General features: G+C 35.7%; 1 protein-coding gene across 3 annotated transcripts in view; it reads right to left on the reverse strand.

Annotated features, from left to right (window-relative positions):
* Positions 1–705: 705 nt before the first annotated feature.
* Positions 706–27,848, reverse strand: part of YLPM1 (YLP motif containing 1) — an 81,602-nt gene continuing 54,459 nt past the window's right edge. The window contains exons 19-21 of one of the 3 annotated variants that reach the window (XM_007472807.3): positions 24,409–24,539; positions 20,793–20,976; positions 20,033–20,440 (exon numbers count right to left, since the gene is read on the reverse strand). In XM_007472807.3, coding sequence (XP_007472869.2) covers positions 20,830–20,976; positions 24,409–24,539 — 278 coding nt within the window. In that variant the 3' untranslated portion in view covers positions 20,033–20,440; positions 20,793–20,829. Of the gene's footprint in view, positions 2,409–20,032; positions 20,441–20,792; positions 20,977–24,408; positions 24,540–27,848 lie in introns of those variants that run through there. The other 2 variants (XR_008917186.1, XM_056820781.1) reach the window with 2 other exon arrangements.

Genomic DNA, 27,848 nt, shown 5'->3' on the forward strand with positions numbered 1-27,848 from the left:
AATCCCTTATCTACCACTGGCAACTCATTTTTAGACTAACATGTTGTTTTCTGGGAGCCTGCATTGATCCTATAATGAATTCTCCCCTTTTAAAAAACCACACCATTCATTGATTTGTTCATCAATCACTCAATCAATATTTGGACACAATTATACACAGTTTATCGTCTTACCTCAAGGAGGTGAGGTAATTATTTACTTCAATTGGCAAGATGGTCAATTAAAAATTTCAAAAGATTTTTGGAAACTAGGGAACTGTCCTAGAACTTCCTTCTTTTGTCCCAAGTATGTCATTCAGGGCTAGAATGGACTTCAGGAATCATCTCATTCAATTCTTTCCTTTTACAGACAAGGAAATAGTCCCAGAGAAGTAAAATCAATCCCTTGAAGTCATAAAGAACTGAGGAGCTCTTCTATGCTTCAGATTCCCTCAAATAATTCTGCCTTCCTCCTGCTTACATCAACTTCTTCTTTATTTTTTTTTAAACCTTCTGTCTTAGTATCAATTCTATGCCAGAAGAGCAGTGAGGGCTAGGTAGTCAAAGTTAAGTGACTTGCCCAGGGTCACATAACTCGAAAATGTCTGAGGCCACATTTGAAACTAGGTACTCCAGGCTTGGTGCTCTATTCATTGTGCTACCTAGCTGACCCTATCAACTTGATTCTTAAGAAGTCTCTTGGCTGGTACATGGAATGGCAAAGCTGTTTTGGATGCTTACTTGATTTATTCACGTTTACTTAAAAACAAAGGTGTAACAATTTGTGTGAAAAGGTTAATGCCACATCTCTAAACTTTGGGACAACCATTTGGCATGCAGAGACAGATGAAGCCCCAGGTCCGCTAGCCCAGAATTAACAGGTGGGGTCTGATCATTCATGGAGACAATCTAGGAATTTGGGTCCACTTTCTATGGTCTGGTCTGAATCAGAATTCTGACCTTGCCTCCCAGCTGGCTCTGGAACCAAGGAACTCTGAGATACTCATGTTAGCCTGGAAGGAAAGGAGTTAGGGAGTTGGGAGTGTCTGGCTATGAGCAAAGGTACCATTACTTGGATATAGTCTTTATATCAGGCTTATTAAAAAAAACACTGAAAAAAGCCTTGTATGAACCACAAAATTTTTATATGAAAGCAAGTAAGCAACACTTGCTTACTAAAATGCCAGCCCACCTGTAAGTGATTTATAAATATGGTAACCTGAAATGTTTCTGGTGTGCTCACAGAAGATTCTTGTTTTTGCCACTGTTTAGTTTGTATTTATTCTTTGGTGCCTGTTGAAGGGGATCCTGGAGCTTATTCCCACAAAATTCAGGGAGGATCTCGGTTCCTTGGTGCCTTCCTCAGTAGACCAGTGACGCCCACCCCAACACTCACCATGGAATGTATATTGTGTAATGTGTGTGGTGGCCTTGTCATTCGTTCATTTCTGTGCCTTGACAGGTCCCAGACCAGTTCCTGGAAATTGCGAGCCTGACACTGCAGGAATTCTTCAATGCTGTCACAGCAGGAAAAGACTCAGACCCTTCCTGGAAGAAACCCATTTATAAAATCATTTCAAAACTGGACAGTGACATTCCTGAGATATTCAAATCTTCCAGCTGTCCACAGGAGCTACTTCGGAATTAAGAATCTACTAGAGCAAGAGAGCTGTCATTTTTCATGACAAGAAATGTGGAATAATGTGCCAGAAAGACACTGGCCTGGGCTTAACATGCATTTGCATAAAAGGACAAAGAATATTGCTTTATTCATATGGGAAAGCAAAAAAAGAAATGGGACTAATGCCATTTCTTTGCCAGTATTCTCTTCCCTGAGTCTCAAGAGATTTAATACTATGAAATTGCATCAGTTAAATGCAACTGGTCAGCTTCACATGTGTGTTATGCAGGGTTAACTTACATGGGGTATTTGGAACTCATTAAGGATTCCAAGGACTTCTATCCTGGTCTTGGTGATACTGCTCAGCTGGGTATCGAATTTCTAGGTTGTCCACAATGGATATATTTTTTAAAAAGTATCCTACCTCTGTGGGATAGAGAGACCGTGTGGTAATAGCCAGTGATATCCAGCATTGGCTAAGGCCCCAGATGTAGGGGAGTACCTAGTACTTTAGCTGAGGGATCCAGGACACACTTACATAGCACTTCAGATCAACTTGCCGCAGGAACTTAACTGGACTTTACAGTGTCACAGACCTTAAATGCACTGCAGTTCACTCACTACTATCAGCTGGAAAACAGCCAATCAGCCAGGGGCTATCAAAAGTCTCTAGTTATCCACTGCAGTTGATGCCCAGGGAGGTAGCTTTTGGTGATGACAATCCCCCACTGCAAACAAGGCTTTCACCAAAGATCTCAGGAGCTTGGCGGCACTGCACGCTGTGTACTACGGTATTCTCGAGGCCACCTCTGCAACAAAGAAGAGAAAACCAGAGCTCAAAGGCTACTGTTAACACACTGATTGGGTCCACCTGGTGTGGTCTGAGTCACACCAGAAATCCACGCTAGGGTGGTTTTAGCATTTAGTCACTGTTATGCAAGGGATGATGGAACCCTGACTACTCCACAGTGACCTGTCCACTGCCTATCATGAGGACAGACAGAAGAATTGGATGAAATCAACATTCTGGCCTGCCACAAATTGATGACTCACCCAAAGTTCCCAGAGGCAAGTCCTCTGCAAAGCTGACCATTTCACAAAGTAGCATAGGCTTGTCACTCGGTTTGAGGTCTGTAATTCTAATTAGTCTGTATCTTCAGTATCCTCCCCCCACCTCTGTATGCCCCATCCTCCTTCTGTTGCCACCCTCTGCTGCTTCCTCTGGCATTGCTGTAGCAGGTGAAATGAAAACTTTCATTGAGGCCAGCTTAAATATTTGTTGGATTTTGCAAACATGAAGAACTTAGGCCCCTTTTCTTTAAGTAAAAAAGCATAAAGACAGATGGGCTTCTAAAAACCAATCTTTCAAGGTTATGTTTTAGTTTAGGGGGGGAAAAACCAACTTCCCCAAGTGCCTTGCTTCTCCAACTGCAGTCAAACATCCCTTGACTTTTTCCAGCTATGAAACCTTTAGAAAAACATGTTCAATTGAAGTTTTAAAACAAGCAAAACCTCTGAGCACAGTCAATCATTCCATATTATATAAACGGGGCAACTGAGCACAATGTCTACTGAGAACTTGCATTACTGAGTTATTCATGGGAAATGATTACAAGTTCATATAACTAGCTCATCCAAAGAGGTCCTGTTTTGAGTCCCAAACCTGAAATTCATTAGCATGAATTTTAAAGACTAAAACAAAAGCACCTCTAGGGCAGTAAACCTTGTCCCTGAGACAATTCAATTAGATGATGTATACAAACCAAAATTGAAACCATTTCTGCACACCATAGTCCTTCCAGAAAGTATTCCCTAACCACAGAGCTAAGAAAAGAAGAATGTATAAACATATCTACTGAGCCAACAGAAGAATTCGATTTTATTGCATTTTCTTGTTTCTGCCATGTAACTTTCTCTGTTGGGAACACTTATTGAGTGTGAGCTGAGGAGGTTATGCTCTTCTAGCAACCAAAATACTGCTAACGAACTGCTCATTCTTTCCATTAAGGTATAATAGGCAGCTTTTTATCCCAGATTGGACATATTCACACATACATACTCTCCTCAAACATTTTACATTTGTTTATTCCTTCAACAGCATTCCATAGTCTTGCTGGTGCTGTTTATTCTGCTTTAATACCCAACAATCAGTTAAAAGCAGGCAGTTACATGATGATGCATGCAGGAAGTTTATTACAAGGAATATTTATAAAGATCTTTTCTTATAGCATATATAGCTACAAAAACCTGATCTAGATTGTGAAAGATTGCTAATCAACTCCTTCAGTCTTAAGAGTTTTTAGAACTCTTCCCTTTCCATTTGAGGAAGAGCAAAAAAATAAAATGTTGAGATGACAATGTACATTCCCCCATGAACAAAGCCCCAGGCACCAATTACAACCTCCTCTACCCCCAAAAAAGTTCATGGATTTCTAGATTTATGCTGGCAAAAATCACAAAGAATTTCAACTGACTTCTTGGATCCTCTTCTGCTGCTCTAATACTTCAAAAATCTGTGACTTCATTAGTGTATTTCCACAGACATAGATCACACCCTTTCCATAACATAAAGAGTTGGTAGGATCAAACAATTCATAACCCTGAAGACATCCTGCTGATGAGCCTCTCCAAACTTGGTTAGGCTGGTCCTCAGATGACCTAATCCATTCCTGAGTCTATAGATGAAGCCTTTCCAACTGAGGAGGATCTGCAAGTGCTTCCCAGGCACTTCCACACTCAACTATGTAGAACTTTCATATATCATCTATATTTCATAGCTAATTGTCTACATATTTAGGCGAAACTAAACCTTAATAATGTTGTTGAATTTACCATTGAAGTCATATTGCTTTTCAGGATTTTGTGTTTAATCATCCAGAAGAATCTATTTCAACACCAACATTCCCAATGATATCCTTAAGCAATTTTTGATCCTCATGGACGTTGATTACTGTTTCCTCTGGCCCAAAGCCAGAATGGATTCAGAAGAGCAGAAATCTGCCTTGGACTGTTTTAAAAACTCTGTAATTGTATAGAATTCACACTATGCAGAGTAAAAAAGAACACGAAAAAGAGAAAGAGAAAGGCATACAAAAAATGGGTAGGGTTCAGAGAAAAATAAAACCCTGACAATTAGATTAAAATCAATAACATACTTCCACCCAGGCTGATGATAAAAAGTTATGACATCTAGTAGTCAAAAGTGTGTCACAATGATTGCCAATTGCTTCAAGAATTGATACCTTGGTTAAAATTCCTAGGTTTGGGGTAGTGTGACAAGGCGCATGCTGACCAAACTACTTTAAGACAACGAATGTTTGTTTTTCAAAAGACTTACTAAAGGAGGGAGAAGGGGGATTCTGATCATTTCTGTCTTGACATCTTTGCATGGCTTAATGGATGATACAGTGCTAGTCAAGCCAACTTCAGATGAAATTCTGCATGTGACAATGCTAAAAGCTGTGTGATTGTGAGCAAAGTCACTGAAGCCTGCTGAGCCCCAGCCCCAGAACTTATCAATTAAGTCATACATGAGTTGGTGTAGGAATTCCCAGGTCTTCCTGATACTTGATATAAACTACACAGGTGTGAGCAAAAAGGACACTATTACCAATAGCCAAGTGCTTTGACATATTGAATCACTGTAGATGTTAAAGTAAATGAAACATGATTCCTGGAAATATTTTCAGTTTGACAATAAACATGGCCCAAATTGCAGCTGCTTCTGGAACCCAGGAAATGTTTAGAGATCAAAGCCTGGGCAATTATATTCAAAAAGGCCAGACATTTGTCCTTTTTGGAGGAAAAGGTGTGATGAAATTCAGAATATTTAAATGTTTAGCTAAGATTGAGAAAATGTCGGGGCTCACTTTGTGATTTAATAATTATGTCTTCTATCACAGATTCTTTTTAAAAAAACTAAAAACTCTTTTCAAGTTATAGTTTTAGTACATTTCCAATTCTCTCATTCTATTAGTCCATTTTACTGTATTGTGTTCTTCCTAATTATTCCAGTTATTTCTTTCCTAATTTTGCTCAAGCAGGTGTTACTTTTCTCTAAGAGAATAGATCACCCCATTTCTTTCATAATCCATGTAGAACCTCATACCAAATCCTGATATTAACAACTATTTTCTGACACTGTTACTGGTACCCAAATTCATCCTTGGGAAAGTATCTGAATCTTGTAATTTGTTTCTCATACATATTTTCATTGCTAACATTTTATTTTTGCAGTTTGCTCACAAATAAATTGCCCTCAACCTTTATCATTTGGGGATGGGGCTAAACTTTTTCAGCTCTACCTCTTTTGCTTTTCTTTCTCAATCAATACCTTTACTAAATAAAATCTTTCCATTTCTGACTTCAGTGTTTATACTACATAGCAGCAACGAGGAACCATTAGCTAACACTGGTTGGAATTAGAGCTAAACTTTGCATTGTAATAGAGTCCCCTTATCCCCTGTTTTTGTTTTTTAAGATTTCATTAATCCATGGTCAACCACAAAGGATCAGAGGTCCACCTGCAAATATCCCCCAATGTGCCAGAAGCATCTCTTCTGCTTTCACTTTTTAAAGTTTTTTTTTTCCTTTTTCTGTGGAGGGGTAGAATTGCTGAGCACCAGGGGGCAGCTGGGTAGCTCAGTGCATTGAGAGCCAGGCCTAGAGACTGGAGGTCCTGGGTTCAAATCTGGCCTCAGACACTTCCCAGCTGTGTGACCCTGGGCAAGTCACTTAACCCCCATTGCCTAGCCCTCACCGCTCTTCTGCCCTGGAACCAATACACAGTATTGACAAGACGGAAGGTAAGGGTTTAAAAAAAAAAAAAGAATTGCTGAGCACCAAGCTGAAAGGTAGGAGCAAGAAGAGCACATATATATGGGGTCAACAAATGTTTGCTTCTATCCACAATTTCAGTCATCCCCGGTAGGTCTTGGAATGTACTTCCCATGATACTGGAGTTTGACTGGATTAACTATTTGTTTGCTTAAGAAATTGAAGTTGCTTAAGAGAGCAAAGGAAGCCCCTATAGTTGTGTTGGATTGGGAGTCTGAGAACCGGGGTTCAGATACTGGCTCTCTTATACCTGTGTGACCACAAAGTCACTTCACCTCTCTGGGCCTAATTTTTCTCATCTGCTAAAGGAGAGGATCGGATTAGATAACCTCCAAGACCCCTTCCTGCTAAATCTATATTACTAAGATCCTATTTTAAAGTCCTTAATAAGTAATTAATATTGTCTTCTTTTATAAGACCTTTTATAAGAATTTATAAGAACTGATTGTGATAAAGGCAGAAAACTTTCGCTCAAGTCAACAAGATTTGATATAAAACATAATGTACTTGCTATTTGCCTTCTTTTTAAGCTGATCACACATAAAGCCCAATTAATGCTTACTTACTACCCTCTAGTTGCAAACTTATAGCTATTTTATCACTTCTAGTATTACTGCACTGATTATTCAAAATACTGCTTTCTGTGGCTCTTTCTATGTCCACTGAATAAGCTGTTTGTCCAGGGTGGGAGTAGGGGAAGTTATATTTTTCATAGCTACATGACTAATCATACTAGCAATAGAGTTGAAATGATTTGGCTTTTTAAAAAGTTGGATTAGTGTTTTCTTGTTTCTAAATTTATTGTTCCATTCACAAGGTTCAAATTTTCTTCTCCCATCACTTAAAAGTTGGGTTCAGGATTATTTTCTTCACAGGACAGATTATGAGAGCTATTTTCCTTTCTAAGAACCTTCATTTCACTGCCATTGCCATTGATTTATTCTATACCCTAGCTTCTTCAATGATGCTATAACTTACAACTGCATCACATGGTTTGAGGCTAATCAGTTCTTAAACAGATTAGAGTGATGAAGCTATTAAATGCTTTATTAAGTTTTCATTATTTTAAATTCAAAAGAAAAAAACCGTTGCCTCTAATAGTATTTATTCTTTACACTCTCAAGCTGCTTTTTCCTGGAATTGTTATCTTGATATGTAAGCATCTCCATACACCCCATCACACATCCTTTGGCTTTATAAAGGGTTGAATTTATTAAGGTTGGACTTACCAGTACAAAAATGGTCAAAGTCTTTATAAAATATGAGGAGAAAGGCAAAGCCTTGCTTTGTAAAAGGCTAAATGGTGCCAAAAAGTTTCCAGGGAAGATGGGATGTCGAAACTTCTAATGAAACACACAGGTACGAACCTCTTTGCTAGAGTGTCCTTTATTGATAACTACACATCACACAAAAAAAGAACTGGACTTACCAGACCATAGAGAATCACACCTAGTTCTCTCTGGAGTTGAAAAAGATTCAACTCCCCTCACTTATTTTTATTTCCTTTAACAATGGCCCACCCATACATTTTTAGTCAATGAACCTGCACTTCAAAATGTGCCTTTCTCTAAGTTTTGGCAGTTTAGCAAATACTCTCAAATGCATGCTTACTTACACATTTTCATTCCCTGCTCACAGTATGCATTCAATACATATCAGTTGTGAGGTTACACATCATATTTTAGAGGCAATAATATCTTGAAAATTAAAAAAAAACATAAGGAAATCAACATGTTTTGCCATTACTACAAGAAAATCTTAGTGAATACATAAGAGGTACTTTCCCCCCTTAGCTTTTTCAAACATGTTAATGACTTCATGTTTAGAATGAAGAATAAAATGAGTTTTCTAATATCTACCATGCTAACAAACTACTAGCATTCACCACAGACCGTTCAACTCATTCTTCTGGAGATCCTGCAGTTTTCAATATAGGCTGTCAACTTGGCATTTTATCTGAGTATTCTGTCAAACAGCTTTTAGGTGCTTGGAGGCTCCCAAGGATCGATATTAAGGCAGACCACCAAAAAACATGTGTAGGGATGCTCATTTGTAGTTAAGGCACGTTAAGTAGTTAATAATTTACGATGTAGTTGAAAAAAATTACTTTGCTATTCCTTGGCTTTCTCCACCCCTGCAGAGTAGTTTCTTACATAAAAGTAAAGACAACTAACAATGCAGATTTCAAAGTGGGCATTGAGGCTAGTTGATGAGCACATTGGAATATTTGCCTCATTTTCTACTACCAGTTCCTGCTGTTCAATTTCTGTGTAGTCAGAAATTTTGAAGACAAGATGGCTACTAAGGAAAGGTAATGTCAACCCTGGAGGAAGCAAATGCATTCACATTGCCATGAATATACTCTTATTAAAAATCCCTAAACCACAAGTCTCTAATACAGAAAAATTTCCTCAACAAACCACTCTTTAAAAAGAATCCCTGATGCAATAAATATATTGGGGGTTGGTCATCAACATAAATGTCAGACAACTATTTCTTTTCTAAATTCAGAAAGAAACTACAGGAAAGACTTATCATGCCTATTGTATTCCTTTGAATTAAAGACAAGTTTACACATTTATTTTATGCCTTCTAGGATATTTTTTTCTAGTTGTATTACTTTATTTGGACACAATGAACTAGAAATGTCTCTGTACTGAAGTCACTCCTTGGCTGCCAGGCCCTTTGGGAAGGCATATTAACTCTTTTAAGGCTGTGTGAATTTTATTTAGCATAAAACATTGACTTTAATAAGTATAAGATGTGAAGTAATTCCATTTATAATAATCAGAAAATAACAGGTCCTTGAAGAATCCAACAAAATAATCCGCTTTGGTTAGAATTATGAGAAACTTCAAAATCCATACCTCAGACATTTTTAAAAAATTATTTTTTGAGGGGCAGCTGGGTGGCTCAGTGGATTGAGAGCCAGGCCTAGAGCTGGGAGGTCCTAGGTTCAAATCTGGCCTCAGACACTTCCTAGCTGTGTGACCCTGGGCAAGTCACTTGACCCCCATTGCCTAGTCCTTACCACTCTTCTGCCTTGGAGCCAATACACAGTATTGACTCCAAGAGAGAAGGTAAGGGTTTAAAAATATATATATTCTTTTATCAATTGTTCATTTCCTTATTATTTCTTTCAAACTATTTAATTTATAAGTAATTGAGGTTGGGGTGGCAAGTCAACCATGGACCCTTTTAAGGATCTATTATTTCAAGGATTCCTGTGATTAGTGGGAGATGTAAACAACCTTCTCATCCTGTTCAATTTTTATCTTAGAACAAATTCTCCAAAGAAGGTCCATTTAAATGTATGAGGCCTTCGTGTGATTCTATAACTACCTTGGTTGTATCCATGTAATACACTGTTCATCTGTTGGTTTTCATCCTTGATATAAGTGAACAAACTTTTGTAGTCATACATGTCTCTCATAATGAATGATTTTTGGCAACATTTTAATGTTCTTTTCATTTATATTATTGTAATTATTGTGCATATTTGTTCCCTTATTTCTGCACCCATAAGTTTGTCAGTCTTCTCAAGTCTCAGAATTCCTCAGTTACCATTTTTTAAGGGGATACAGTAGCATGCCACTAGAGAGTACTATAATTTAACCATCCATTTCCCAATTAATGGGCAACCACTGCTTCTAGTTTTTGATTACCGAAAAACATCTGACGAATGTTTTGGCTTACATGGGGCACTTGTCTTTGAATTCGTCAATATTCATCCAGAAGTGGGATCGGTGGGTCAAAGAGTATGAACAATTTAGTGACTTTTCTTGAATAATTAAAACTCCACAGTGTATTAATTTTTCCATAGCTCCTCCAATACTATTTCTTTATCATTCACGCCAATTTGAAGGATATGAAGTAAAATCTTAGAGCTGTTTTAATTTTCATTTCTCTTATATGATCTGGAACATTATTGTCACATTGTGTTTTAACATTTTTGATGCTATTTTTACAACATAGTCATTTCTAGATACTACAACCACCCCTCTGACTGTTGGTTCTAACAATTAAGCAAAACTGAAATACACACATGCACAAATGTATGCGTGTGCACACAAACACACACAATGCAACATTCCAGATCCATACTCTCCTCAAGCCTCACCTATCCATATTAAGGAGAGAGGCTTATTTTAGTTTCTTCTCCAAAATTAGAATTACATTTAATTTTTATTTTCATTTACTCTAATTAATGTTTATATTGTCCTGGTTCTATTTTCTTCACTGTAGCAGTTCACATGAGTCATCCTGTTTCTTTGAATTCTTCACATTTATTATTGCTCAAGATGCAATAATATTGCATTACATTCATCATTCAAGAATATATATTCAGCCATTGGTCTTTGCTACCATTTGGCATTCATAGGACTTTCCTTTTTGCCTATGATTTCCTTTGAATGTTATATTCTGAAGGATAGAATTTCTGGTTTAAATGGTAAGAGTTCAGTCACTTTTCTTGCAAATTGTTTTCTTACAAATTGTTTTCCAGAATGGTTGGATTAGTTCACTTTTCCACCAATAGTGCATTATTACATCTCTTTCCACAGCAGTTCCAACAGGTAAAGATTCCCTTCTTTAGTCACTGACAGTTTGTTGGATGGATGTGAGACGAAATCTGTTATTTTAGTTTTCCTTGAGCACATTTGGTTATTGGCAGTTTGCAACTATCTCCTGGACAACTCATTTCTTACTCTAATGGAGGAATGACATTTTGGTTTGTATATTTGGTTTGTATATCAATTCTCTAAATACCTTGGATATTAGGCAATTTTTGCCCTATTCAAAGTTTCTCACTCATTTTGCTCTCACAAAGCTTTTTATATAAACCACAATTACAGATCTTATGGATAAATTGATCCCTTGTTTTGTTGAGAAATTTCCCTTGACATATTTGTGAAATGAACCTCCTTTTCACCCCAGCACCAATACATTAAGTGATTTAAGCCACTTACCATTTGAAGCCCATTATGGTATATGGCACAAGGAATAAATCAAACTAATTTTTGTCATAATGTTTTTCAGTTTTCCTAGCAGTTCTCTTCAAATAGGGAATCAGTCCCTCAGTTGTTTGGTTTTGCTTATCTGTTTTTTAGTTTCACCATACTGGAATGCTGTTGTTCACCTGCTTCTAGTCCTGCTTGTTTCTTGTGTTTTTTTTTTTCCCACAGATCTAGTTTTCTTTTTTTTTCCCACCAGTATAAAATTTTTTTAATGATCACTGCTTCATAGTAGCTTGAAATATATTATTATGTTCCTCATATTTGATTACTGCTTTTTAATAAAAAAAAATCCTTACTTTCTGGCCTATTAACAGCTCTTATTAAGGCAAAAAGGCAAGGAATATGTCACATAGGTAATGTCTTGAGGCCCATTTTGGACAAAGGTTCTCTCAACTCCGGATCTGGCACTCAATCCATTGTGCTACATATATCCTGTCTTTTACTTTTTAATTTTCCTTTAGATCTCAATTGTATTTATGTAAATCCTATGTGTGGCTTGGCAGGTTAACCAGAAATTTTATGCATTTTGGAGATAAAGAGGAATTTCTCTATCCTCTATTAGTCCTGCAAAAACCTCTCTATTAAGATTTCACTCATAGTTTTTGCATCAATAATTGTAATATTCTGCAAGAGAGATTTCTTTTTGTTTTATCCCAGGGATCTGAGTCCAGTGCTCTTCATTCCACTACCACCTAGCTGGTTTAGTGATTTTTGTTTTATAATAAAGACCAGGCCTTATTTTTATCATCTTTTTATTTCATATTTTACCCATTTCTCTAATTTCCAAGCCTTTTCTTTTGCATTCATTTTAGATTTTCTAGTTTTTACATTTCAAGTTTAGTTCAATAATACTATTTGGTTTTCAGATATTTTTCTTTCCACACCTGTTTTGAGTCATTCAAATTTTGTAATTTTCTAAAATGTATTAAGTAATTTCTCAAATGCAGGTCAGAGATGGAATTACTATACCCTAGCTAGTCTAATCACGTACTTTCTTGTTTGATTACTAGGCTTTCTGAAATTTTGACTCTTTCTGTATTTTGAGATACAATAATTTGCAGCCATACACTACACTACTATACTAATTCACACTTTGGCTGGAAATGAAACAAAAGAAAAAAATAAAAGATACCCCACCCATCCCTCATCATGACAAAGAAGATTTTATGGGGAAAGTTCTTGTTCTTTTTTGGGGGGGATGGCATCATTATCTGGGATCTTTTCCATTTAAAAAAATTCCTTCAAGATACCTTGAAAATAGATTCCTGAATGGCTTTCAAATTGTTTCTTCCAGTGCAGACTTCTTGATGTCTTTAACCTAGCCATTCTTCAATACTTCATCTCCCTAAGTGCTATTGCTACTATCCCACAGTACACTGGATATAGAAGTAGCAGAGCTAAATATGTAGTTCTCACTGCTGTCAATGGAAAGAGATCATTATGAAAATTATTGTAGTTCTGTTTCACTGTGCAGGTGTTCATTAATCTCCTGGTTTCATCTTCAAATGATTTCTGGATTAACTTGGTTAGGTGAATCTCAGGTGAAGCTTTCTGTAGGTTTCTCCAATTAATTTTTAAGGCTAAATTGTTTATCTTCCATCATCTTACTTATATTATAATAAAACTTTTCTTCATTTCAAATCTGTGCTGCCTGTCTGCCATGTCTCGACTTAAAGTTATTACATGTTTTCTGGTCGAGTGGTTTCTGATCATCTCTGGGCATCCACCACTTAAGATTCTCTAAAGAAACAACAGAAGCTGGAAAAAATGTTAAGTTTTGCTCATTTCACATTTTTTAGAGTAGACAGCTTATCTAGTCAAGTTTGAGCTGCAAGGATCACTTATATGAGTTGTTTATCTTTAGACTTTTTCCTAATTTGATGACTACACATAGAGTTGTTTTTTAAAAAACTTCTTTCTTTAATCAGCTGTTCTCTATATTTTGATAATCAACTTCACTTATATGATGCTGTTTAGTTCTTGTTCCATCTAGCACTTTTCAAGACTTTATTTGAAAGTATTAATGAGATATAGATATAGCTTCCTGGTGTACAGACATGAGATTGATCATAAAATCAATTAATATCTTTTCTTCTTATTTCTTAGTCCTGAGCCAATTTTCCCCAAAGAGTTTTTTGTTGTCTTCCCTGTTGTTAATAGTTTGCAATGAAACTACTAAATGTAAGTTACTTATACATTCACTCAATTGGGAGAATCTTGTCACTTTCTTCATAGATTTTCTCTACTTCATCCTCTGTAATAGATGTTGGCATAAGAGCTGCAGTTATCTTCATAGAGTTCTGTTTCCTCATATTGGCCATTAATATTACAAGGTGATATGGCCAAGTACCACCATTAAATTATATTCTTCTTATTTTGGGGCATAACCAATTCTATCAACCCTAAAGAGAACCTGAAAAGGAGAATCTGTTATTTCTTCGTTTAGTTGCAACTTCTGTAATTCTTTTAGTTTTCAGTAAGAATGTCATGGATTTGGCTTTCTTCCTAAGGAAATCTATCTCCTCAATAAAGTTCAAATTTGATGTTTCATCATGGCATAGAGGTACCTTCAGGACTCCCAATGGTTCTTTCAGAGAAGCCCAAACTCTAGCATGTTCTAGGCAAGCTGAAAGGTTTTGAGAAAAGGTCCTGAAACAGATTGGATTCATCAAGGGTTGTGATAGTTTTTGTCACTTTGTGTGATGAAATAAACTATAAAAGAACATGATCATCAGTCCTGTGCAATTCCTTCCTGCATCTTCTGTGGTTGTAGCGAAGTAACAAGGAAGGGGCAGAGGTTCCTAAGAATTATACAATTCCTAGGTCATCTACAAACATTAGTTTGAACTGTTTATTTCTTACCATGCAGTTTTTGTCCAACAACCATTGAGTTGAAACACACTACTAGAGGTTATATATTGAAAACGTATTGCAGCAAATTTTTACACTAATAACTTACCAATTCAGGGGAGAAAACTAGGGTCAAAGCTTCAGTTTATTTGGAGTATGAAAGAATGTAAATACTTGTAAAAGAAGATTCATATTTAATGAAAGCAGTTTGCTTTGGCGAGCAGCATCAAACTCCTCACTAGAGCAATCTGTCTTGGCAGATCAAATCTAATAAGTAAAAAGTAATGAACACAAAAGGTTCTAGGAAGTTTTTCATTATTCCCTTAGCAAATATTCTTGGAAAAGATTTGCCCTCCCTTAATAGAAATCCAAGTCCAGGGGCATAGTACGAATGAACAATGTTAAGTGAAAAGGAAGAAAGGCACAAAGGGAAAATATTTGATGAAAAAATAAATGCACATTAACTGAAATGTCATTTTTTCCCAGACCATCAAAACATAATCTGCCCTAAAACATATATATTTTGATTTACAGCAGATACTTAAAGATACTATTTTTCCAGTTGAAATTATTTTCAATCTGTTAGGGTTTTTTAACCACTTGTTTCTGAGGACTCCAAAAGGAGAGTGGCGAAATGTCATAAGCTGCAAAGAACTTAAAGTTAAGGCCTTGCCCACACTCATACCAGGGGGATTTTAAAAAAAACAATAGAAAAGGAAGTGTAACAAATCACAAACTTAAGAAATCAATACATGGCAAAAGCATACCAACCTTTAAACTGTTAGGTGCCAGAGAGGGGCTGCAAGTGCTTCAATTTTTCCAAGGCAGAAATAAAACAAAGGAATGGCAATCTGATATCAAAATATTCATGTCAAATTCATATCCCACATAGGCCACAGTTAGTCTGCTGATCCATTTAAAGGAAATTATTTTCTTCCTCTATAACAGGAACATGCCTATTTATTACATAGTACTGCTAAGTTTCCTTCTTAGGTGTAAAAAGTTTTAAAATAAAGTGTATGTAGAAAGGGGTTACTGGGAGAACAACATCTAAAAGTCCATATCAGTATTTTCACACTAAAGGAAGCATGAACAAAAGTGTACTGCCATAATACCATGTCACTTTGAACATGTGTTCATTGTATCAGAATTTACCATGTGTCCCATAATATGAAGGAAAACTTTGCTTTAAAAAAATTCAATTTGCAAATGATTGCAAAAAATAATTAGAATTTTAATATTTAGCCCTCTCTAACCCCTAATCAATGTTTATACACACACATTTTTAAAGCACTGAAATTTGTTACTTCCCTGATTCATGCATTAGTAGAATTATAGCACAGAAGTTACTGCTACACTGGAAAGGGGAAAAGACAAAAGTACAGAGAATTTTTGAAGCATTTATAAACGAATGTGTGTGTTTTAATTTTGCAATCAAAGAGAGAAGCAAATGATAAGCTAAGGCAAAAAGCCATTACAATGCCCAAGAAATTGGGTATTAATTTTGCAGAACTAAACTACCTGACATGTTATCTTCTTTAATGGCAACAAATGCACATTATTCCATATGACTTTTGGATGTGAAATTGCACTATTTTCAGGAAGTAATGGAGTCAACTTTCCCATAAGGTTTCAGATGGGAAACAAATTAATGAGAAACAATAACAGAGAATTTTTAAAATAAGCATTTATGTGATGTATTAAGCAGTAAGCCCAAAAATGCTAAGTGTTTTGGGAGAGCATTAAAGACAGTAATAATCACTGGTATCTTAGACTTGCCATATCTCAATCTATATTTTGAATATTGCCAAGTCCAATGTTTCAGTAAATTTACAAAAGGGAATTGAGGTTCTAGATTAAAGTCCTTTCTAAGGAAGTCAGGTTGGACTAATAATACTGGACTAGTAAACAGGAGATCTGAATCCTTTTCTTGATTTTACCACTACCTGGCTTTGTGACATCAGCTAAGTCATTTCACCTCACTGGACCAGTTTCCTCATTATAAGATGAAGAAGTAGAGCTAAAAGGTTTCAAAGATGACTTTGAGCTTGAACATTCAAAGATAAACTATACATACCAACTATAGAAGAACACTGAAGCAAATTATTAACATCCTAATTGTCGTTTTTCTTGGATGTGGGGAAAATAGGAAAAAAATGTAGAAAAAAAATTCTAGTTATATCTCTTAAGGGGACAGGATATCATTCTGTCAAAAAAACATGGGAGTCATAGGTAAAAGTCTTAAGAAAGGAATATTAGCTACATTGGACATAGGGATTATTTCAACTATTCTTCAATACAGTGGGGGGAAAGGGAGAGAGGGGAAGGAAGTTACTTAGATTAGGTATTATCACCAAAAGCTGAAGAACACCAAGCAGAAATATTGGAGAGGGATTTCAAGCTTTTTATGGGCAGGAATGACTACATTAAATAATAAACTTATCAACTTTTCCCTTGTGACATTCCCTCATGTTCAAATCTGTAGGCCTTTCTTGGGATTAGATCTCAAGGTCAGTGTCAGAGGGTTGTCAAGACTGCTAGTGGGCAAGATTAAACTTCAGAAGAAAATGACAATGCAGAAACTTATGGGGCATCGAAGTGGGAGGTTTTATGATCCTAAGAGGAAAATTACACTTGGATACCTTGGCTAATCCATTTTTTAAATGTGGCATTTCCACAGTATTTGTCCCCAGAGTTAGCATATGCTTATTTTTTGTTAAAAAATTGAAGCTAATAATTATTGTGTTCCTAAAGAAAGGAGCTGTAACTGTGAGAGATTCTTCTACTCCGGACATTACAACATCTCCATTTCTCAACCATATTTGAACAAAATATGTCAAATACCAGGTTCAAACTCATGAGGAGGAAATAAATTCCTAGGAAATTATGAGTCAAATGAATATCAACATCAAATGGGTTAGTATGGATAAATGACTTCTGCTATTAGTTATTAAAAGATATGGGCAATACCAACTTCAATCTTAGTGATTCCCCAAAAGGGAAGAAGAGCCCTGCTTCAACAAACTTTGTTCAAGGTGATTTATTATGTGTATAATTACATATATCTGAAATAATGGGCATTATGATTCACAAATAATGATTCACTTTGCAATCCAAAGATATTAGGATTTCCCCCATTATAACTCATTTTGCCTAGTGACATTGAGAATATTCGAATAAATGTAATAAATTAATGTGTATATATGTATGTGTATATCTCTATGTACAGATACACAAACATATAAATACACATACACACACAGCCACACACATCGGATTCTTAGAACCATAGGGAGTTTAGAGAACTCTATGAGAGGCAGTAAAGAATAGCAAATAGGCAGTCATCATCCAAGTCTTTGGTTTCAAGTCTTTCATGTGCTAGTTGTGTGATTATGGGCACATTTGTTGCTTAATCTCCAAATGCCTCCAGACAAATCCCTAAAGACTCTAAGTAGCAGATCACTTTCTTATCTCCCTAAGTGAAAGGAGTTTCCTCACTAAATGTTCTCTGCTAGAGAAATAAAACCTAGATCTGGTCCCCCCTGGCTCCTGCCCCTTCACTGCCCACCCCAGCAATGTTAACAGAATTTAATCTCCTTAATGGGTAGAACTTTAATTTTTGTCTGTGTGTCCCCACAGCACAGGGCCTTGGCACACAGACTCTTTTGTCGCCTTGAAGTGAACAGTTAACATTTTAGTTCTTAGCTCAGTCCTTTGCATTCCCAAAGACACGTTAACAGATCTGAGATCTGAGATAGCAACAAACTGACACACACACCAATTTCACATTATATTTAATGTATTTTCCAATACATCTATGGCTGTTTCTGATTCATTCTGCCCATATTCATAATGCATTCATTAAAATTCTTTTAATTTTGTTAATTATGAACTTCACAATCCATAACAATTTTTTAAGGCAAATGCTAAATCAATTTCCTGTGGCAGTTTGGGAAACACTCTGAAATCTGAATAGCAAAGCCACAAAGTCAGTTCACTTTTTTCCCCCCCTCCAAGTAAATCTCACTTTTTTTTAGGTGCAACTATCTGATCTCTAACCTCTAAATAAACCTTTGCACTAACCTCATTTGAATTAATGATTAATGGTTTTGATTCATGCCCCAAGGTCATTTTAAGATCTCTCTAGAGAGCTGCCTCTTCTGATCCTGTAAGAATTTTGAAGCAGGAATGTTGTTGTTGTTGTTTTTCATTTGCATAAGAAGATATAAGCACAGAAAGAGAAATATGTCTGCAAGGACAAAAATAGGGCCTACTCGGAGATACTGGCAATTGCCACTTTTACTCTGTGTGGAGTGAAAAAGAGTGGATCTCAACACAAAAATAAAAACCACTGTAGTTAAGATGAGCTTAGAGGGAATAAAGTAAGCCTAGATCTTCTTCTGAATTATAGTACCCATTTTGGATGCTTTATTTTTTTGTATGAAAACAGATACTGGGTAGAAATGGTAAACTGTAAAATAAACATCAAGTTCTGGAACAAACATTTAGATATTTTCTATTATTCACCCTGTGAAAAGTTTTGCATTGAAACATAATGAAAAAAGGCTAAAAGGGCATGTTAACAGAAATGTATTAGATCAATAAGCAAACAGAGAGGATTATTAAATACTACAAACAGTGGTTCTTTTTTTAATGTAGCAAATAATACATTCAGTATTGACTGGTTAAAGAACTTAGAAGCATCTTAAATTTAAACATTTAGCATTGCAGGAAAGATAAGAGTACAGAAAAGGATTTCACCTTAAATTAGTGTTTCAGGGCTACAATTTCAAGTATATTAATATCTTGTCCAAAAAATGGTACTATCCAATTGCCAGTCAAATATTAGTTCTTTTTACACCACATTGAAAGTAAACAAGCAAACAAAACAATTCCTTAACTGTAAATGTAAAGGAAAATAAGTCTAAATATTTAAGCTTTTTAGAAACAAACTTACGACTTGTTGTGTTGGGTTGTGAAAATGGGAATGCTGTTTGGGAAGAAAGCTCCTCTCCAACTCCCAGGCTGAAAAATGACTTTTTTTCCCCTTTGTTTAAAAAAAAAAAAGGTAAAAAGAGGTCCTCTTCTCTCTGTAGACAGGAGGGGTATTTGGGTTCTAGCTTGGGAAATCTCCAGGTTGTAGCCTGGCATACCTATAATAAGATTAAGTTCTGTTTTGGAGGCAGAGTTCATCCATGAGGAGTCATCTGGTAAGGACGTGAAACCCAGACATTCCAGGGTTCTATTCCAGAGTACTCCTCATTACTTCATACCATTTTCTACATTTTGTTTGAAAAAAATCAGTACTTCAAGCTCAGCACTAAGGCAACATCTACTGAGCTCCATGGAGTATATCAGTCCTGGCCACTAAGATTTTAAAGGACACACCGGAACAGAGGAAGACAAAAAAAAAAGAAAAACATTATCTTATAGAACAGATATTCTCCAGGGAGCTGATGAGAAACTTGAAATTAACCACTACCAGTCATCAAGAAGCAAAGATAGATAAAGAAGTCAGCTACAAAGACAAGAATGTGGGATCAAACATTAAACCTTTGTGTTTACAATATGCAGGTCCTACAGAATCACTGAGTTCTGTAACTGTCAAGGGAAATAGGTTTGGTATGTAAAGCTAGCACACATTAAAGACACACAACATTAAATACAAAAAATAAAATTAAAAAAACAAAAACAAGAGAAAGGGGCCCATGCTGTATAGCCCATGAACCTCATTGGCTTTATAGTGAAAGTTTATTGTTCTTAATCCTAGTACAATCGGCTACCAATTACATACAGTATAAAAAGGAAACGGCCACAAAGCAATGATGATACAGTCTGTGACTTTGTACAGTGGAGGAAATCTTCTGTTAGATCTCTCCCATGATCCCACCCTGGCTTCAGTAGCTAAGCTATCAATCCCTCCCTTCCCAAAACAGTTAAGAAGAAAACTTGCATCTCGCTCAGGTACAGCAAGACTCTAATACCTCTTGGGGGACACTGGAGATCATCTGCCAATATTTAGAGGAACTCGTAAAAACTAAAGCAGCAGAAACAAAACATAAAACTGAACTTGGAAGCGATGTGACCCCCCAAAGGATCTCCATTAGTCCTTGACTTCAGAGCGCCTAAAAACAATCATCCTGCAAAGAAAAGAAAAGGGTGTCACATAGTATAACAGGAGAAAAAAATGCAATCCTGCAAAACTATGGTACTATATCACTACACCCTCTTGAAAAACCTAGAGCAGATCTAAGTTGTTTTAATGATCAAGTCTGGGAAGAGGGGGGACAAAAGTTGTACAGAGCTGCTTCCCTTGCTGACCCCATTTATAGGCCATTACCCATAAAGGCATATGATTTACTAACATAAGTAGCTTTTACAGAACTGGAAAATATACAGGGAAGATAAGTCATTTTATGAAAAGATGCAGTTGTTTATTTTAAAAGGCAAAATCTACTATTTTATAGACTTGTTAGACAATGTTACTCTTACCTTATAGGCAAAAAGGACTCCATTCAATAACTAAGTCTCAAATATATTTGGTGCGATTGAGGGCTCTTTCAGCAAGGTGACCACTTTCATCTGTGATTTTCTCCCAGTCAGTTTGTCCAACCACAAAACCTATGGCCCTTTTCCTATCTGCATCTTTCTTTTCTTCCAAGTCTGCCCATCTTACCTATAAAAAACAAAGCATTAGGCTGGGCATTTGGAGAAGAAATATGAAAGGATATAATGAGTTTCCTCCCTTCTTTGAATAACCCATGGTGTGAAAGAGAATCTTAAAATCAGTGATGCTAATAAAGAAACTTATTTAAACATAAAATAGCCCGAGGAGAAATGATAGCTCTTCTTGAGTCACAGAAGAGAAAATTCTCAAAATACTTAAGATAGTAACTTTCACTCTGAATATAGTAAATTGACCATATAGAATATTATAGTATTTTCTAACTCCATGATTAAGAAAAAGCACATCTGAAAGAAAAGATATGCTGAATAAATCTTGATATAACTAATAATAGTCATATAAATAAGATGTAATGCTTAGTATTATGACTATATGCCTGTATTCACATGTCTCACTTATCTTGACATCTCAGAGCCATAAAATGAGAATAGTTACCACCATATCTATTGATTGACTGAGACTTTATTTTCCCAATTACATGAATAAAAATTTTTAACAAAGGTTTTCAAAATTGTAAGATTCAAATTGTCTCCCTCTCTCCCTGCCCTCCCTGAGATGATAAATAATTCAATCTGGATTATACATGTATGATCATGTAAAACATATTGCCATATTGGTCGTGTTGTACCACACCTCTTTAAAAAGAAGAAAAGATCAATCAATCAACAAGCATTTATTAAGTGCCTACTATATGCCAGGCACTATGCTAGGCACTGGAGACCACACCTCTTTAAAAAGAAGAAAAGATCAATCAATCAACAAGCATTTATTAAGTGCCTACTATATGCCAGGCACTATGCTAGGCACTGGAGACACAAAAGACAAGAAATAATTCCTAGAGGAGCTTAAATAATATCAGGAAAACAATATGTATCTAAGTAAAAATGAGAATATATGTAAAGCAAATCCAAGGTTAGTTGGGTGGTTTAGAGGCACTAGCAAGGGATGGGGAGTAGGAAAAGACTCTTGCAAGAAGTGGCCTTTGAGCTAAACTTTGAAGTAAACTTGGAATTCTAAGGGGGCAGAGGGGAGAAAGGAATGCATTCTAGGCATGGATGTCAGCCTGTGAAAAGTACAGAGATGAAGTTGTGTGTGAAGTACAGCAAGAGGGATAGTTTGGTGGGAACATAGGCTATGTAAACAGTAGTTATTTTATGTGTGATAAACCTAGAGAATTAAGGGCTTTAGTTGTCTGTGTATTTTATTCTAGAAGCAATAAAGATCTGCAAGAAGTTTATGAGTAGGGGAATCATCCAGTCAGACATATGTTTTAGAAGTATCACTCTGGCATTTGAGTAGAGATGGCATGGAAAAGGAAGATCCTTGGGAAAGAGAGACCAATGAAAAGGAATAAGACAGAAATTAAATGACAATTAATATAATGGGAATTAGTGGCAATGCTTAGATTTGGAGGTAGGAATCTTATTTTATTTCCTATACCAGTAATCTCTATAGGAGAGAACTTATCATATTTGGGGATTATAAATAACATTAATAACAAAGCTGCTCTACTAGAATGTAAAATCCTTGGGAACAGAAACCATCTCATTCTTATCTTTGTATTTTTAGGGTCCAGTATGCTACACTGGACACAGTAGGTACCTGTGTTTGTTGAAATTATTAATAATTCAATCTTTCAAAAACAGGTAGGTATAAAAATACAGTATGTAAACAATAGCAGAGCTCTTCAAAAGAAAATGAATGTGAAACAGCTTTTATCATGCATTATTTTCTACAATATTTGTACTTTGTAAACATTTAGTTATCTATCAGCATACTTATAAAAGAGAGGGCTATGAAACAGGAGGCACAAAAGTTATTTCTCTTTTGACTTGGGAATTTTTCACATTTTCATTTGGGGTAAATGGATGCTTTCTGAAGCACTTCTACTATCCTCATTATCATCTAAAAAGATGATACTGAAATTAGTTTACTCTCCATGAGCACTGCTTGATACAGATAAAGGCAAACAGCTCAGGAACATTCTGAATAGCAAAGGAAAAAAACCACAACAGGATTAAAAATCTGCACAGGTAATGGTGCTAATTATTCCTGATTCTCCTTTGAAAAGTTAATTTTAGAGTGTAGAATATCTTGTTCAATCTCCTCCATGGGCTAATTTATTGAAAAGCTTAGTAAAATAATACTCTTATTGCTAATAACCTACGTGTACTTTGAATTTGTTTTTATGAGAGATATTGGATTTCTTTAGATTCATTCCTAGGCCTTTTTGCTCAGTCTCCCTTATGATCAGGGCAAATCCTATGAGACAGTTAAACCTAAATAGCTCACTCATGAATTAAATCCAGGGCCTTGGTATCATCAAGAGAGCTTCAATAGTCTAAGCTCAGAGGATGACACATTTAGAGCTGGAAGATCACACAGGGGGATTCAACAAACCTAGGCCCTCAAGTTCAAATCCAAGGCCCTTTCCATTGTGATGTGTTGCTTCCTTGAACTTTTTTTTAATCTTGAAATTCAGTTCAAACAAAGCAAAGCCCTTAAAAAAAAAAAAAGGAATAGAGTAGAAAACTATACAACCACTCTTATTTAGCATTATAATTTTAAAGAGTTTCTTATCTAAATCTGGACTAAAAAATTTAGTTTCTTTAGAGATAGAAAAAAAGGAATAAAAATACAGTTATTATAAAAAATGTCCTTTGACAAAATGAATATCCACATCACCTGATAAAATTTTTTTACTGAATCTAAATTTTACTGAAATCTAAAATTCCAGTTTAAGTAAGCATTTTAATAAAATATGATGATGATAGACAGACATCACAGGACCACCTAATTATTTTGCGGCATAATTTTGTTATCTTGGAAAAACACATTGAAGGAGGATGACAGAGCCATTAAATATCTGATATAGATGTGGTTGCCAGCCCTTATCAATCTAAAGGAGGAGTATGGGAATGGACAATGGTCTGGAGATCAACTAAGGCAGGAAGCTCTGCTATAGATCATCCATTAGAATGTGGAAATAAAAAATCTCATACTCTGCTTCTCTAGCTATATTCTTCTTTTTCTTTAACCCTCTTCTGTCTTGGAATCAATACTAAGTATCAGTTGTAAGGCAAAAGAGCAGCAAGGATTAGGTATTTGGAGTTAGGTGACATGCACCAACCTTCTCTTCTTAGCCTTCTATATTAGTTGGCACATATTAAATATTTAATAAATGCTTATTGACTTGACTTGAACAGGATACTTTCCCATTTCAAGTCTTCTACTCTCAGAGCTTTTAGATAATTTAGGTGTTTCATCTGGTAGTCCTTTAGACCCCTCTACTACTTTGGACTCATATGAAAATAAAAGCATCTGGCCCAATAATATCCACTCTTACTCTCATCTAATTTTTTCATATAAAATAAAGCTGGGTCTTTTTAGCACACAGGAAAAGTAACTGAAAAAGTTTCTCACCCTTTTCTTTCCAGGTTCAGAAGCTCGGGTATCATAATCATCAGGAAGCTGAAGATAATCCTCCATCCTACTGGCAATTGCTTCCCAGTCACGCTTCCTCTTAGTGCCAGTCCTCAGGCCATCCAACTTGTCTGAGGGACAAACACAGAGCCGAAGTGTTAAGGGAGACAGAGTGAGTTTGCACAAAGCATATAAACAAGGGAAAAGACTGGAACACACTTTCAGAAGATATCCATATTTCTGAAAGCAGCAACACTTGTAGATCCAATTGTCTTCAGGGCTGGGATAACATGTGACTCTGAGCAACCTCCATCTTTTATTTGTCCTTCACATTGGTTTGGCAGCCTTAATGATGTCAGCTGAATGATAAATTCAATGCAAGCAAAGGAGTGTGTCTATCCAAACATTCTTGGTATTTCAACTGTCATGTTCTGAAGGCAAAATGCAATTAATTCAGGGATCTTCTGAGGATGATTCCTTATATTTCATAATCCCTTCTATTTTGTAGTTTAATACAATATTATCACCCCATATTTAATATGAAGTAATATTAGTATTGTGTTGTACACACAAGAAAATGCACTGCCAAAGTTACAGAGAGGTCAACTGGTATATAAAATTATTTTGGATCAAATTTCTACAGAACAAAGAATTCTGGGTTTAAGAAGCCAAAATGATTTTTTTTGGTAAAATGGAATATTCTCCATGAATTTATGTTCTTTAAATACAAGTCAATATAAATCACCACTTCCTTTTGTTTCTTAGTCAAGTATTGTTTGACTAATGTGAGACAAAAGGACAGGCAAATAAAATGACCAAGTGTTGAGAACAATTTCTGGTCATTCAGTCCAAAAGAGGTAGAGACAATCACTATGCTACGGATAAGAAGTTTGTGATTTTAAAATTATGTAGGTCAGCCTAGAACATTACTTGAAGAAAATGTTAATCATATTTGTTCCTACAGATTCAGAATGCCATGTGTGGAATCATGTTATACTACGTATATTTGTAGCCACATGTAGTGCTGTAATTATGTATCAAAATTCTTTTGAAAATTACGTTACTGATAATACTCAATAAAAACAATCTTTATTAAGCTGACAAAGAAGAGGCTCAAATTTCAAAAAACAATTAATCATACATAAACATAAAAATTAATTTGGTCATTGAGCTGGGCAGCACTTAACTCTGGAAAAGAAAAGCAGTATAGGCCTTCAGAGACAAAAGGAGAACAGATAATTTTATGTTTGTTACAATAAAGTCTAACACACATTAAACTATATATGAATGCATTATGAGTAGGCTTCAAAAATCAGTAAGATTTTGTATTTTTGGTAAAATTTTAACCCTCTATGCCACAGTATTCTTGAAAATCAACAAGGCAAAGAAATATCTAGTCTATAGGATTGCAAACAATTACTAGTTATTCTTTACAAGAAAAGAGAAATTTCTAGCATCTCACAATGATTAAAATCTCCCAGGTCAGTCAGCGATATTCAAGAAAATCACCATAATAATCCACACTGTACCACAGGGCGCTATATATATATATATATATATATATATATGTGTATATATATACACACACATATATATAAACACATATACGAATCAGGATAAACAAATAGAACCTCAGAGAATTAACTCCTTGACTTGTAAAGGGGCAAGGAATATGCATTACTTTTAAAACACAAACACATATACACACGTGCATACACATACACCATGCACCAATAAAGCATTTTTCAATACAATAGCCTATAGTATTATCCAAAGAGGACTGCCCCAACACAGAATATGATATTAAAACTCCACAGGACTTTAAGACTTGAAAAAAGGTCAGTTTTGATATTAATGTATTTTAAATCCCAATTACAAGTATCATGGCTATAAAACAGCAATATGAAATAGAACTTTTCCACATGGGCTATATGACAGAAGATGTGGATTAAAGGTTTGAGATTTGCAGCATGAAAGTACAAAAAAAACCCAAGCATTATTTCCAGTCGGAGCATTCAGGAATAGAACATTTAATTGAAAACTTTAGTACTTCACAAAGTGTTTAAAAGTTTTCTCCTTGTGTCTGAAGAAAAAAATTCATACCCCTCCATAAGAGATGCTAGAAACCCAAAACACAAAGATGTGTGGCATGAGATGAGTAAAGAAGATCCTGACATGGCAATTATAGGTCAATAATAAAGAGTTAATACTTGACATTAATGACTTTGGGAAGTTAAAGTTTCAAAGTGGTAGGAAGATGAAGTGGCAAATATGCATCTGAGCAGATTACAGACTCATATTGTATCTTCAAAAGAAGTTACAATCTGTAATAGAGAAAAATTCTCTTCAAATTAAACTGGGTTTTCTAAAAGCAAATGACATTCCTACAGAATCTGTTCAGTTGAATAAAGAGCAGTTATTAAGTCTGTAAAGTAAGAATTACACTCAAATGGAGATTTAGTCTGATTCTGTCTAGAGCACAAAAAGTTAATATACAACAACCTATCAGCATAAGCAAATGGTATCAAGGCAAAAAGGGTAAAACTGTTAGAAAACTGAAATCTGAACTAAAACATTGATTGATGGCCAAAAATACCTTGTTCTCATAGTCTCATGAGAATTTTACAATTGTGGTGTTTTATCCAGTAAAGCAGAATCTTCAAGCTTCTGTGCCAAATCTGCACAAAATCTGGCCTGGTGTCTAATATCTAACATGAAGCAAGATACTTGAGTCACCATCTGTGCAGGAGGCACAGCTCCTGTTATGAGATGGCAAGGGCAATATTGCCAGCAATTCCAAAACACACGTGAGTATAGCCTGCTTTAAATTCTAGTCAAATTAAATAAACGCAAATAGAATCTAGTATTAAAAATTATCAAAAATCTTTTCAAAGGGTGTGACACAGCATGTACCTCAGGGGTTCTCGAACATTTTTTTGCTCATGGCCTACTATTATTCTTTACTTTGAAGAATCGGGAGACTCACACATGTGATTGCAAGTGAAAGTTCCATATAATTCATGGAAAACTCATGCATGCAAATGCCAGTGTGATCTCCACATGCACTTGCAATAACAAGTGTAATCTGCAGTACTCTTGGCCAAATTTCACAGCCCTTTGAGAACCACTGGGGAATTTAAATGAGTACCAGTATGGGTCAAGAAGCTCACCAGGACATTTAACTAGTTGCTTAAAAGATTTTGGTTTAAAGAGAGTATTTTTAGCCAGTGACTTGTTTGTAAATGAAGAAATGTAGGTCTGGCCTCAGCCAAGTTATGCTATGACACTAGCAAAATTTGCCATGAGGAAATTGGAGTGCTATCTACTTCTAATTCACGAGAGTGCTCCAAGACTACTTCAAGAATGTCTACAGAGTTCTTGGGAACAGAAGTCATTCCTGGTAAGAACAGAAGTCAGTCCTGGTAAATCAATTAATGTGT

This window comes from Monodelphis domestica, chromosome 1 (genome assembly GCF_027887165.1).
Source record: "Monodelphis domestica isolate mMonDom1 chromosome 1, mMonDom1.pri, whole genome shotgun sequence".
In the NCBI taxonomy this organism is placed as follows: domain Eukaryota; kingdom Metazoa; phylum Chordata; class Mammalia; order Didelphimorphia; family Didelphidae; genus Monodelphis; species Monodelphis domestica.